General features: G+C 37.8%; 1 protein-coding gene across 2 annotated transcripts in view; it reads right to left on the bottom strand.

The window, feature by feature from the left end:
- Positions 1 to 6,777, bottom strand: part of LOC136254195 (WSCD family member GA21586-like) — a 9,914-nt gene extending 3,137 nt beyond the window's left edge. The window contains exons 1-2 of one of the 2 annotated variants that reach the window (XM_066046869.1): positions 6,633 to 6,777; positions 5,686 to 6,579 (exon numbers count right to left, since the gene is read on the bottom strand). In XM_066046869.1, coding sequence (XP_065902941.1) covers positions 5,686 to 6,478 — 793 coding nt within the window. In that variant the 5' untranslated portion in view covers positions 6,479 to 6,579; positions 6,633 to 6,777. Of the gene's footprint in view, positions 1 to 5,685 lie in introns of both variants that reach the window. The other variant, XM_066046868.1, reaches the window with a different exon arrangement.
- Between the last annotated feature and the right edge of the window lie 8,925 nt (positions 6,778 to 15,702).

Raw genomic sequence — 15,702 nt, 5'->3', positions numbered from 1 at the left:
ACACAAGCTATGAAGAACCATGAACTGGCACATCAATCAAGGTATAGTTTGTTCCCTGTATATCTTTGTGTAGACAAAAAGAAGGCCAATTTCAAAAAATAAACGATGATAGTAAATTTTATTTCTACCACATTGAAAATAAACGCCCGCAGCTCACATACCATACGTATGACATAACAAAGATTTTCATGAACAGGGGAATCTGGTGGTATATACGTTTTATTAATTTGAACTTTGTTTCAGCACATACCAAAGCAATTGAAATGTGCATAAAATTTTCATGCAGCATGTGTATTATTACCCAGTTTATTTCAGTACATTGTTGTAGCAAAACATAATTGTGCAATAATGGTCAGTTTTTGCTTAGCAGGTCACATATGTATTTTATCACCCTACAGAGCATTTCCTGCACTGGTTACTCCCTTTATGAGTATACCTTCAAAAAAAGATGAAAATGTACTCGGGTGTATCCATTCACCATTCACTGTACTGTGCTTTACTGGACTCAAACTTTATTATTTTCTTGTCTTTTGTAGCTAGACTTAACCATAGAAGTATTTTAGAAATTACACCATTCACCACAAGACATAAAACTTGCACACAAGACATATAAAGCTTGCACATTGTTCACAAAAAACTACACTACAGCTGTAAAACTTGCAGTGTAGTTCGTTATCAAATATAATTTTCCTACCACTTGCAATGATACAAGCACTATGCACTGTTAGCACTGCTGAATGCATCTGTCAGTCTTCTCTAGCCTTTTTTTTGTAAAATAGCACAAGTTGACATAAAATTCTGTCAGTTTTAAACCTACAATAATATTATATTGAAATAATGTAACATTGCCTAACCTTTTAGCAGACTATATATTCACCAGTTCCTGGTTTATAATGCTTGTACATAGCGAAGAGTGTACAGTGTTCAGTTAGCCAGAGAAACACTTCCCAATGCACACATTATCTAACAGGCAGGTAAGGCTGCATTTTTAGTGTACACATTTTTAAGAAGAATTCAACCTATTGTTTATGAACTTATCATTCCATTAAATAGACTATGTGCACCTAAGGCGTGGCACTTTACTACATCATTAAAATAGTGCATCCACCATTTTTGAGGGTATATGCTCCGTGCTAGGATTTTTTATTTGTATTAAAAAACAGAGACTATAGTTCTGTTAAAAAGTGGTTTCTAGGTAAAAGTGCATATCCATGACCCATGAAAATTATAAGCAATATTGTAAGTTATAGAACTTTGCGTGGGCAAGATCAAAGGAAAAAGTGTACTTTAAATTTCATAAAGTACACTCTCAGTCCGCTAACAATGCTTCATCGACCACAAGAGTGCTTTATTGCACCGCAAAGAGCACTCTTTGCGGTGCAGTAATGCACTCTTTGTGGGCATTAAAGCACAATTGCCCACATTCTCTAGTGCAGGCTAATAGCCTGCGGTGCTCACAACAGTATGACCAAGCCGGTGAAGGCTGATAGCCTTGCCGCGCTGAGTGATCAATCACCCCAGCCAATACGAATTCTACCACTGGATTGCTTTTATAGACATACCTAAATGCTTTGATGATGGGTGGGAGAAGGTAGCATTGCTGTTATGTTTGTTAATGTAAACGGACAAAGTCCTGGAGATATCACGGAAACATTTCACCATGTGACTCACAATAGAATCGATTGTGGGTTGCGAGAACTATGGTGAAATACGCGTGAGTTACTTTGTTAAAGTAGTTGTGTGCTGTTCAGGCTGCTAATAATTCATGCAACGCGTGTTAATTACGAGTCTTAGTGTATGGTGAAGCTACATGACTAGAAAGTTCCATAAATCATTTAAAGCATAGCCTTGCTCATGCTATATGAAAAATAAAGTACTCGGCCACACGCCTCGTCCTTTATTTTTCATATAGCACTCGTGGCTATGCTTTAACATATACATAAAGATAAAAATTTCCAGTTTTACAGTAGTAACATGGTAGACACTTCTGCCACTTCAAGATGGAAGGGTATATCAATTTAATGCTAGAAATGTAGGCCTGTGATGACTCTTTTAAATGTAGCAAAATTAACACAGAACAGTTCAGTCAACTGTACAAAGACATTGACCCACATACACACAACCACATCAAGCCAGCAGTTACCTGTCACATCACACAAAAAAGATGGCTTACAAAGCCAAGCTTAAGGACGATGGTGAAAATCCCAGACATACAGTACGTTGCAAAAAAAAAACATTTTGTAATTGTAATTACGGTGTAATTACTAAGTAATTACGCATGTTTGTACCGCAATTACATTTTAACCATAATTATGCAAAAAGTGGTTTTGCACCAGCCATAATTACATGCAATCTATTCATAGTTACCAATAGAGCATAATTCATAATTACGCTTTTGTAATTACACTACTACTGCATAATTACAATTACAAAACGTAAACTGTTTTTGCAGCCTACTGTAGTTGTTGTACAGACAGAGAAAACAAAAAAGTAATTAATAGGCTTTGGATATGGTCTATCTGCATGGTGACCTGTGCATTAGTCAAGTTTCAGAGCTAGTGCAGCTAATAACCCATGCACAGAGGCTGTACCTGTTCTCACAGACAAAGGCATACATATTGTATAATGGGTTGTTTTCAAAGCAGCAGAGGAGGCAAAAATCTGAATTTCAAGGTTTTAAAGTATACTTCAAAGTCCGGTGGATTTCTATTAAGCAGAAATAGCTATGTATCACAAATTAAGAAACGTACGCATGCATATTAAGGAGCCATAGACCAGGATTATGATATTCAATGATAAACTGAATAGAGTCTACAATATGTTGTACAACATGTGTTAAAACTTGCAAAAAAATCTATTGGACAAGGCTTTTAGTAACAGTGGAGATTGTATAATGTTGTGTGTTCAATTAGAAGTCCAGAGATTATATCTCTCAATATCTGGATCAATAGCTACGTATGTAGTTCCAGTGAGATGATTGTGCCAGTGGATTATATCACAGTGAAAAACATACGTAGCTTAATGTATGAAATGGTTTAGATAAAATAATGCAAAATGTCATAAGACACCCTATTACTGCTGTAACTACGTATACAGCTCGTCAGCGTAGATGCATGTAGCTACAGGCAAATTGCAATATTGCATACACGCATTTTTATTATTTCACACATGTGGATTATGTAGTACGCGTGTGTCATGCTTAGTACTGCACATTGTTGCATCACATGTGTGTGTGAAGTTATATATTATTGTTGTGTACGAAATTACCATTAAGTTAATGCCAAACAATAATCCGTCTTCATTTTACAAAAGACTACTGCCTTCCTTATAACACAAAGTTATATGTTCCTCCATACTTGAAAATTAATTCAATCCTCGAAAAGTTAAACCATTGGCCAAAAAATTAATTGATTTGACTGAACTAAGCAAAATAGGTTTTTATAAACCACATTGCAACAAATAACTGTACAGTAATTAGATGATAATTAACATACCAACATTATCTTCAGTATTATTATCATCAACACAGTGGAAAGTTGAATTAGCTGTTTTGTCTATACCACAATCATCAGTACAGCTACCACCATCAATGTAGTTACAACACTGACTAGCCATTGGTCCATAACATTGTTGAGTCCAGTACATGAACTGTGACAACCTGTTGAAACATGAGTATGGTATTAGTACGTAACAGTATAAATGTCTCCATCAAATGCCCCTTAGAAATGTAATTGATGTACGGTATTGGAATGGCAGATTCTTATGCTCCTTGTGCTCCTTGTGCTGGAGGTTGACATAACTACATGTACAAGCTTAGGCATAAAACAGCTTCCCAACAACAAATTTCCTCACAAACACATTGCAAGTCAACAATCTAGAGAGGTACAGTGAGCAACTGTGAAGATTTTAATGTTGTTTCAATCTTTATTTTTTCATTAAAAGTGTTTGAATCAATCAAAATTCAATTACTGTATTCATTTATGTTCCATGCAGGTTGTAATCGTGTTATATGTTGCCAGAGGACCAGAACATAGCGAGGAATATGTGACCGGATCTGCAAAAACAGGACATAATTGCATTTTATTCAAATTCCTGTATATTAAATATTTATAATCTACTTAGCCAAGTATACCCACCGGCAAAGTTTCAGCTTCATATGCTAATAACTTTAGGAGTTACAGCCCTACAAAGTAGCAAAAACCAAAAATCGATTTGTAAAGCAAGTATAGGGAAAATAAATTACAGGCGCTTACAAAAACGGTTATAACTTACCGACGGATTGAGGTACGGAGCTATGCATGCACGTATGTATGTATGTATGTATGTATGTATGTATGTATGTATGTATGTATGTATGTATGTATGTATGTATGTATGTATATGTGTGTATGTATGTATGTGTGTGTGTGTGTATGTATGTATGTTACGTACGTACGTACGTATGTATGTATGTATGTATGTATGTATGTATGTATGTATGTATGTATGTATGTATGTATGTATGTATGTATGTATGTATGTATGTTACGTACGTATGTATGTTACGTATGTATGTATGTACATACACATACATACATGCATCCATGCATGCATGCACGTATGTACATACATACATACATGCATGCATGCATGCATGCATGCATGCATGTATGTATGTATGTATGTATGTATGTATGTATGTATATGTGTGTATGTATGTATGTGTGTGTGTATGTGTGTGTATGTATGTTACGTACGTACGTATGTATGTATGTATGTATGTATGTATGTATGTATGTATGTATGTGTGTGTGTATGTGTGTGTATGTATGTTACGTACGTACGTATGTATGTATGTATGTATGTATGTATGTATGTATGTATGTATGTATGTATGTATGTATGTATGTATGTATGTATGTATGTATGTATGTATGTATGTATGTATGTATGTATGTATGTATGCATGCATGGATGCATGTATGTGTATGTATGTATGTATGTATGTATGTATGTATATGTGTGTATGTATGTATGTGTGTGTGTATGTGTGTGTATGTATGTTACGTACGTACGTATGTATGTATGTATGTATGTATGTATGTATGTATGTATGTATGTATGTATGTATGTATGTATGTATGTATGTATGTATGTATGTATGTATGTATGTATGTATGTATGTATGTATGTATGTATGTATGTACTGTATGCATGCATGCACGTATGTATGTATGTATGTATGTATATGTGTGTATGTATGTGTGTGTGTATGTGTGTGTATGTATGTTACGTATGTACGTATGTATGTATGTATGTATGTATGTATGTATGTATGTATGTATGTATGTATGTATGTATGTATGTATGTATGTACTGTATGCATGCATGCACGTATGTATGTATGTATGTATATGTGTGTATGTATGTGTGTGTGTATGTATGTTACGTACGTACGTATGTATGTATGTATGTATGTATGTATGTATGTATGTATGTATGTATGTATGTATGTATGTATGTATGTATGTATGTATGTATGTATGTATGTATGTATGTATGTATGCATATATGTGTGTCAGTGTGAGTTGATGAATGTTTTTGTATGACATATAATATTAGTGGTACATTTACTGGACGGCATGTATGTGCCTTCAGAGCATAGTAATTAATTCATGTAGTATAATAAGTCAATCTATTACTCACCAAAGTCTGCAGTTGTGGAAACATGTGCTGTGAAGTGAACCTTGCGACTTGATGATATTCGATTCCATTCTGCAAGTATTGCATCAAAGGGATTTCTAATAATATAAATGATATTATGTGGATACAACCAATGTGGTGCACCATTTATAGCATGTATCTTCACAGCAATGACATTATCAGTATCAATTCCTTCTCCAATCATACCACCTGAAATGATATAGCTTTCATCACAATCCTTGTAGGTACCAGTGTAAATTCCAGTAGTGGTCTCTATTAGTTGTCGCACCCATGAGTTGCCTGATCCAGGAAAGCTGAGTAATGCAACAGTATTGCCAGTCTTCTGAAAATTCATACTCTTACATTTCTGAAAGTGTTTAGGCATAACCACGTTTCCTTCATTAGTTACATTCACTGGTCTTCTTCCTAATTCTCGACCCGTACACTGTAAAAACTGATCATTGAAAGTTGAGGAAAAGTTCGGTACTCCAAAAGTAGTAACAATGCTATCTTTTTGAGAATCAGAAAATTTAGGTAAGACGTTCCTGCTAAATTCTTTCTGTACAACAGTAGGAGAAATGTTCCTGCCATATTGTAACATGCTGCCTCTCTTTAAAAATTCAGTAAGTGCAGATTTTGACTCTGATTCATTGAGACTTGGTTTACTGGTACTGACGGGTTTCATTTTCACATCACTCTTGGCAGGTGATGATACAGGTGCGGGTATGATATTCTTTGTCATGCCACTCGCGGGTGTAATATCAGATTCGAGTAGCCCTATGGTTCTCTTTGTCATGTCACTATTGGGAACTAATCTCAATGAATCAATTTCAACACTGGAAGTATCGCCAGATAGACAGAGCAATACGTATACACAGACGGATGAAGCACACAACGCTGTACAATACACCACTGAATATGAGCGACAAGTCTTAGTACATCCAACTAACCACATTCCGCTGCCGTTTCAGTATTAGCAAACTAGCAATAGAGTATAGAATTTAGTTTCAGTAGCTAGTACTATAGTAGCTAGCTATTATAGCTACACCTCTCTAATAATCAGCGAACTACGTTATAGGAGGTACACACTATCTAAAATCGACGCAGATATTGTTGACGAGATGTCGCGGCGCAGAATTCCATTGAAATTCTAGTAGCGGATTCCAAGATTCCTTCAGCTATTGGAGATTCCTAGGTCCCTGCACACATGTTCAGAAATTTGGTGAATGCTCTTAAGAAAAATCTTATGGATAGCTATGCTTACGGAATCCTTACGAACACATAGTCTTACTTGGTCACGCATACCGCCCAATGGCGATACTGCCATACAGCGCTTATAGATTAGAGATTATAAGTGTCCCGAAAAAGTTTCTTCTAACAGAGACTTATCTTTGGAGACTAGTGACCCGCTTCAAGGTGAATCTCTAACTAGAGAGAAACTGCGAGGAAAACAGAACGCGAAAGATCGATATACTCTAATAGAGCAGTCACGATAGCAACATGTAATGATAGCGCACATGACATGGATTGTCAAAAGTTTGGCAAATGGTGGAAGAGACACGCGTTTATTGTGGGTGGAAGAGCTGGCATCAGAAAGCAAACAATGGCGTTAGGCTTGCGCCAACTATGCCGGCATAATAGGCTGACAAAAACATCAAGCACAATGCCAGCATAATAGAGTGATTTTCAAGATTTAAAATTAAATGCGCAATGCGCGCCAAAAATGTGAGCACACTACACTTTGTTTGATACTGCATTTCATATCAAGAAATTGTGCGATGCTACTATTTTTATTGTTTCTTGGTTGATTATTCACTCTTCGCGGAAATAAGATTGATATACTCTAATAGAGCAGTCACTTACTCTAATACAGCAGTCAGGAAAGGCTGACATACTCTAATAAAACAGCCAACTCTAGAACATATTCTTGGTTCTGAAAGCATAATGTGAGCATAATAGGCTGAGTTTTTTAGCACTGCTAAAAAGCATAATAGGCTATTTTCAAAGCATAATTGGCTCAAGCCTACGTAAATTACGTTTTTAGTCATCATAGTCGGCGGTAATGGGGGACAGCGGCTAAGGAACTTACGTCCCTCGGTCTGCTGAGGCAAGCCCCCCTCGGAATGATATCTCGCCGAAATTATCCTTTTTGGAGTGGGACTGAAAATCGCGAAAATCAGTATACTCTAATAGAACCAGAGCAGTCAAAGCGTTTAAGAAGGCTGTTGCTATTGTTCCGGCAGTCACGTGAATAAAAATAAAACTTTAAAAAATTATTTATTTTTATCTTTCACAAAAGACATAATAATTTTTAGTTCCATCTGGTAGGATAGGTAAAGAATTTGTACTGGAGCTTGCTAGGCTATATCAAGCCTATGCCGATAACACAACTCTTTACTCTATTGCTCTCACAGCCTGTTTTATTTATCAGGTGCTACTTCTTCAAAAACCTCATGCCAAGAGTAAAACCAAAGATCATACCACATGTTTGGAACGTCGTCTTGCTTTGTGGCATGCTGGTGATTTTTCAGCCCTAATCAAGGAAGGAAAATGTATTCAGGATCATCTTCAATCTGCTATTCACAAGACTGGTCACAGTAATGTGGCTCGTGATTTTGATCGTCTAATGTCAATGGGCAAGATTTCTACTGCAGTTAAACTCCTTTCTGCAGATGCTAGAGGTGGTGTCTTGTCATTGGACTCTCAGATACCATGTGGTTTGGATGAAGCTGGTTGTCCTTTAACTCAGTCAGTGAAGGACATCCTTATTGACAAGCATCCCCCTGCAAGAATGGCAGTTCCCGAATCCCTTTTATCCTCTGATAATGCTAATGCACCATCCTATGATCCTATTTTATTTGACCGTTTAACTGGAGATCTAATTAAATTGGGAGCTTTTCATACCCAAGGTGCTGCTGGTCCATCAGGTGTGGATGCATACTCCTGGCGTAGGCTGTGCTCATCCTTTGGACGTGCTTCAGTAAGCTTATGTAACTCTCTAGCTGCTGTGGCACGACGTTTGTGTACACAGGAGGTTGATCCCAAAGAACTTATGGCTTTTGTTGCCTGTCGGCTTATTCCACTCGACAAGAAACCAGGAGTACGACCAATTGGGATTGGTGATGTTTCAAGGAGAATTATTGCTAAAGCTATTCTCTATGTTATTCGTACTGACATTCAGTTGGCTGCCAGTGCATTACAGACTTGTGCTGGCCATGATGCAGGGGCAGAAGCTGCCATCCATGCCATGAGAGAAATATTTGCACATGAGAATACTGATGCTGTTTTACTGGTTGATGCCAGTAATGCCTTCAACCAGGTTAATCGCCAAAGTGCTCTGCATAACATTTCAATTCTGTGTCCATCTTTAGCAACTATTCTTAAGAACACCTATGGGGTGCCTATTAGACTATTCATTACTGGAGAGGGAGAGATAGCTTCGACAGAACGTACAACTCAAGGTGATCCTCTTGCTATGGCCATGTATGCTCTGGCCGTTACCCCCTTAATACGTTCTCTTCGTCAGTCTCAGCCGGATGTATCACAGGTGTGGTATGCTGATGATGCCACTGCGGGAGGACAACTTGCTTCTTTATTGCATTGGTGGAAACATCTTTTGGCTTATGGCCCTATGTATGGCTACTTTCCAAATGCTGCTAAAACATACCTCATAGTGAAGCCAGATCAACTCAATTTTGCTCAAACACTGTTTAATGGCACTAATATACAGATTTCTTGCGGGGGGCAACATCACTTGGGTGCATGCTGCTATTGGAACTAGATCATTTACAGAAAGCTATGTCTCTAACAAAGTAAAAATGTGGTCTGAGGAGATTTTATCTTTATCAAACATTGCTGAAACTCATCCTCATAGTGCGTACAGTGCCTTTACCCACAGTATCAAGCATCGCTGGAATTATGTAATGTGTACCATCGAATCAGTGGGTGCATTCTTTCAACCACTTGAAGAAGTTATTCACCAACACTTTCTTCCTGCTTTAACAGGTCGAATTCCCAGTTCTGAGGTGGAGAGGGAACTACTTTCACTCCCTTGTCGCTTTGGTGGACTGAACATTACCAACCCCACCTGCTGTAGTGATTCCCAGTTTTCATCATCTAGGCTGCTGAGTGCTAGTTTAGTTGCTATGATACAACAGCAAACTGAGAACTTTCATATCCCTTGCCTTCAACAGGCTCGCTCTACCATCCGTCAGTCCAGACAACAAATAATGACTTCTAGCTTAGCCAATATCAAGTCTCGTGTAGATCCTCCACTTCAATGAACCATTGAATTAATCAGTGTTAAATGCTCTTCACTTTGGTTAACTGCTCTTCCACTTCAAGAGCAGAGGTTTCATTTGAACAAACAAGAATTTAGAGATGCACTGTGTCTGAGGTATGGCTGGCAACTAGCAAATATTCCAAGTCACTGTGTTTGTGGAACTTCATTTAGTGTTGATCATGCCATGATTTGTCGACATGGTGGCTTGACTTTCATCCGCCATAATGAACTTCGAGACTTAACAGCAGAATGGTTACAAGAAGTGTGTCATGATGTTACTTTTGAACCTCCATTACTGCCACTTAATGGGGAACTAATTACACCATCTTCAGCTAACTGCAGTAATACCGCAAGAGCTGACATCCATGCAAGGGGCTTCTGGGGCAGACGACAAGGTGCATTGTTTGACGTCAGGGTTTTCCATCCCAACGCACCAAGTTATCGTCAGACCCGGGTTGCTTCCCTTTTTCGTCGACATGAGCTCGAGAAGAAGCGAGAATATGGGGATCGTATACGCAGTGTTGACTGTGAATCTTTCACCCCGCTAGTTTTTTCAACTTTTGGTGGTTTGGGCAAGGAGGCTACTATTTTCTACAACCGTTTGGCAGATCTTTTATCACAGAAGCACAATACGTCTTACAACCTGACACTCTCCTGGATGCGCTGTACTTTATCATTTTCCCTATTACGTTCCGCTGTACTGGCCATTCGTGGGAGCAGAAAGCTGCAGTCAACCGAGCTCCCCGCCGTCTCCACTGAGCTGCGCTTAGTGGAGAGCCGTATTCTTACTGATTAGAACAATTGTTTTTATGTGTTGTTTCATTTGAACAAACAAGAATTTAGAGATGCACTGTGTCTGAGCCGGGTATGGCTGGCAACTAGCAAATATTCCAAGTCACTGTGTTTGTATGTAGATTACTATAATTTTGTTTTGTATTTGTGTCGAACTATGTGTGTATGTATGTTCTGTATGGGGGACCACCTAGCCTTTCGTGTTACCCTCCTTCGGAGAAATTGATAATAATAATAATCCGGACCCCTTTTTTCCCGTAGGATTGTGGTCCGCTCTTCGGTGGTCTGGCTATGTGAGTTTGTGTGGCAATGTTGTTTTGCTGTTACGATCTAATTTAACTGTTGTACACATCCTGTGAGTCTATAGTCTCGAGTGGCTAGACTGCTTTTTCGTTTTAAGTAAACTTTGGGTACCTCAAGGCTAGGATACACCTCATGTCTATCAAAGACCACCAAAGATGAATAAAACGTTTACAGCTTCTACCCTAGGTATCAATTCCATTGCTTATGATCTACGTAGTAAGTGTAAACCTGAATAACGTACAGTTATGGTTTGCAAAGGACATTCGCTTGTCTGGTGGCACCGATTCCTTCACTAAATACTACATGACTAAGCTAACAGCCCACAAATGACATTTACACTGTAGTCTATTTTCACGACAGGCCAGTTTGTAGTGGATGGCTAGTCTAGGGGGTCGAGATTCCAGTGGGCGGTGGTGTTTGCGGAGTACATTCATGCTGTGCTTCGTGATACTCGTGCTTAGCACGTCACTGTGTTTCTACTACTATAACCAGCTGCAGGGTGTCAAGGGAACTGAACTCCCGCACATCAAATCAATATTGAGCTATGTTATTCAAATGAATTCTACTCATGTTAATAGTAAACTCTTGGAACGTGTTAATGTCGAGTGGGACAGGAACATTTACTTTTCTGTTAAAACAAGGTGGGGACTATTCTACGGAACGGAACGGAACGGAACGGAACGGAATGATGGACTAAACTACGGAACGGAACGCTTTCTCAAATTGAAGCTTGCAACTTACCATTGCTGAAACTGCCCTTACGAGTTATCAGTAGCACCTCCAGTGGGTGATTAAACATAAGAAAAAAGAATTAAAGGATCGATTGTGGGTTCTTGTTGGTTGTCATTAGTAACGAAGTATTAATTGTGGGATGAGCTGTATCAGTGATGTTCATCCTTGGTTCATCTACGGATATACCAAGAAGGGCACTTTATGTGAGCTGGTTTGCTCATTTTGACTTTAGAAAACAGTCTGGGCCGGCTTTTCAAGTCATATGTCAGTGTACAAATAAAGCAAGCAGGAAGACACTGGTAACAGGAAAGAGCCAGCTGAATTAAAACTTGAAGAATTTTGTGCAGTGTGAGAGGAGCAAATATTTTGGCAGATCGCAAAGGGGCTATATTCTGTGAACATCACTGAATTGTATGCATGGAGTTATTAACAGCTGGTGCAGTGGACTAATGCTGTATTCAATAGTGAACTGATTTTTTCTGTTGCACAAATTCAAAGATGTGTCTGACTGCTAGCCTTGAATCAGGCCAAATGCCAAAACTCCAAGATCAACCAAATCTCAATTATAAGCCTAGCTATGCATGTGAAACCATGCCCATAGCCACCAGGCAAATGTGATTTGGACCAAGATGTGTGTGTAATTTCAATGTATCTAGTCAGACCGGAAATGGAACACTCACATTAATTACATACCACCTAAGAATCCTAGGATTTCTTAAGTGTAACATTTCACATGCTTCACTTCAAACAAAACAGGTTAAATTTGTTCATCTATTTTCAAGTGATTCCCAGTCCAGCTGCATGGTCCATGAAATTACAGTGGGATCTTACAGTGTGGGCTGCTCTGTGTTGGATCTACTCTAGAGTTGAGATTTCAAGGTAGACTGCCAATGTATCGACACTGTTGTAGCATATTTAAGTGGAGGACAAATGAATACAGTAATGCTAGATTATTTAAGTATACAAATTTTTCATAATGAAATTGATATCCCATTTTTTTGATTTGTACCTCCACTTTGCAACATATTCAAGAACAAGAAGTTACCACCCTTTTAATCTCCAACCGCTGTCATTAAATAACCAAGATCTCACTAGTCCTTGTTTTTTTCCATCAACAATTTTGCTTTGGAACAATAATGATCTAAAGGCTCTAATTCATATTTAGTATTTAAATCTGTAATTCACCTTGATGTGGTTTTACTAATTTTATTCTTCATTTCCTTTGAAGTTGTACAGTATAGGTAAACAAAGATAAAGTTTCTCTCCCATCTTATTCTAGGACTGAGAAAAATTTAATTATTTGTATACAGGCTCAAAATTGAGAAAATATAAAGCAAGTGAATTAATATTATACAGTCAGTTTGCTTTTTGTGAATCAGAGACCTTACAATTACTTTAATTATGATGCAATGTAATTATGATGTAATTTTGGACTATAAAAACAGACCTTTTGATTGTAATTGTGCTGCTGTGAATTAAGATTGTTCTCTGCCTATGTGTGTTAAAAACTGCGCTTTAGAGACTATCCTACCAGGGGAACCTTTTACATTTTGGATATTTAATGTCTCCAACTGTAACAAAAATTCAATGAATCCATGCATACATCTCATCGCTGGTTGTCTGAACATTCTGCAAGTGATACCTCACTCAATCAACCATATATTCTGTTTATTAGACTGAATAAAGTCATGATCACCTAGACTTTTCCTGTCACCAGTAACTTTCTAGTTAATTTCTCTGTGGATATTACGCTCTGAAACTGAAGAAATTGAGTGGCCTTCTAAACTATTTATCTTGTCAAGATCACCAGAAGCAACTGACATCCAATCAGCTACTGTATTATAGTAACAAAACTTGCCTTGGTCATGCAATAAATGAATTGAAGAGACCTGCTTGATATATCAGGTAATAGAACAATGCACTGCATGAAACAGCTATTAATATTTTATTATTATCCTATTCCATTTCCTGGAAGTTCCACTGATGAATGCAACTTCAGCAATGATAGCGGCTAGACAAGCTGTAAGTTTTGATTCAGAAAGCATTCCACTCTGTAAAATAGACCCCATCCTGGATTCAACTCACTTCAGGCTAAGATATCTGACATTATGTAGTCCACTATTCTGTTAATGAATCATTGATGTTCACATAATATAGCCTCCTTGAGGTATCTGAATGTTTGCTCTTCGCACACTGCACAAAATTCCTTTATTATTATTATTATTTGTTAATTGGTACAAGGAAGACAAAGTCTTATAAAAACCAATCTCAATACATCTAAATAAAATCAAACCGGCGGTCATATAAAAATACATCTACTTTAGTCTTAAAGATCAGTACATTAGGTGCAGATACAATTTCGTGGGGTAAGGTGTTCCAATCATTGACGATTCTCTGTGAAAGACTATGACCTCTAATAGCAGTGTTGAAGCGATTTTTGTAAAGTTTGAGTCCATTTGATCGGGTGGGGTTGGTATTAACAGTAAAAAAATAGTCTTTGTCCACAGATACTAAATTGTTCAGGATTTTGTAAGTCATAATCAGATCCATTCTGGTTCGACGGTAAAGTAAGCTGGGTAGATTAAGTTCTTGGAGTCTTTCAGAGTATGTCAAATTATAGAAGGAGGGTATAAGTTTTGTGGCTCTTCTTTGAACTGCTTCTAATTTACGAATGTTTTTCATAAGATGAGGGTTCCAGACAGTTGATGCATAGTCCACAATTGGGCGAACAAGAGTAACGTATAATAATCTTATTGTGTTGGCATCCCTGGAGGCAAAGGTACGTTTAATAATTCCCAATACCCTGTTAGCTTTCATTACAATTTGATTAACATGAGATGTAAACTTCAAATCTTTATCAAATACTACACCCAGATCTTTTTCCTCCACAACCATGGAGATCATAATTATTTGCTTCATTTTCGGATGAGAAATAATACTCTGTGTTTGATGAATGTCCAATTGTGCTGTAGTGACATTTAGGAAGGTTAAGGAAGGATAGCCATGTGTCACACCATTGCAAAGTGGCATCAATGTCTTCTTGCAGAATGGAGGAATCTTCAGATTAGCAGATGGGGCGATAAAGTTTTGTGTCGTCAGCAAAGATACCCAAATAGCTCTGTATACAGTCAGGTAGGTCGTTGACATATATAATAAATAAGATGGGACCGAGCACACTACCCTGCGGGACACCACTAGTGACAGTAGACCACTCAGAGAGTGCTCCACGAACAACCACTCGTTGCTTCCTGTTTGATAAAAAAGCTTTAATCCAATGAAGTATCGAGCCATTAACACCATATGCTTCTAACTTAGTCAGCAAACGTCTTTGGGGAACCTTACCAAAAGCTTTTTGGAAATCTAGGTACACAACATCAACACTAGTTCCATCATTGATACACCTAGTCCAGTGTTCCATAACAGTCAATAGCTGCGTCTCACAAGATCTCCTGCTACAAAACCCATGTTGCTCATTGCAAAAAAAAGTCATTTGCTTGGAAGTAAGACATTATCCTATTTTTAATAATTGACTCAAGCATTCTGCAAAATATTGAAGTAAGGCTGATTGGGCGATAATTGCTAGGAAGATTTGTATCACCTTTCTTATGAATGGCAGTGACTGTTGCTAGTTTCCAGCATGAAGGCTGGAAACTAGCAACAGTCACTGCCATTCATAAGAAAGGTGATTAGATTCTGTTTAGCTTGACAGAGTTGATTCAGCTTGTCACCATACTTGTTTCTTTTGTAGTGTAACTACATACTGCCGGATTTATGCCTATTAGAAAGGCTGAGCCCCAGATTGTACATTCTAAAGTCGAAGTAAGCAAAAACAACTCTCATAGCTATTAGCAAAAACAAGTCATGCATGAATTAAGTTCCCTACTTGATACATCCGAAGATAAACAGCAAGA

The sequence above is a fragment of the Dysidea avara genome, chromosome 4, assembly GCF_963678975.1.
Source record: "Dysidea avara chromosome 4, odDysAvar1.4, whole genome shotgun sequence".
Lineage (NCBI taxonomy): Eukaryota > Metazoa > Porifera > Demospongiae > Dictyoceratida > Dysideidae > Dysidea > Dysidea avara.
Note: the sequence above shows the minus strand (reverse complement) of the source record. Positions and strands in the feature narration are given on the sequence as shown.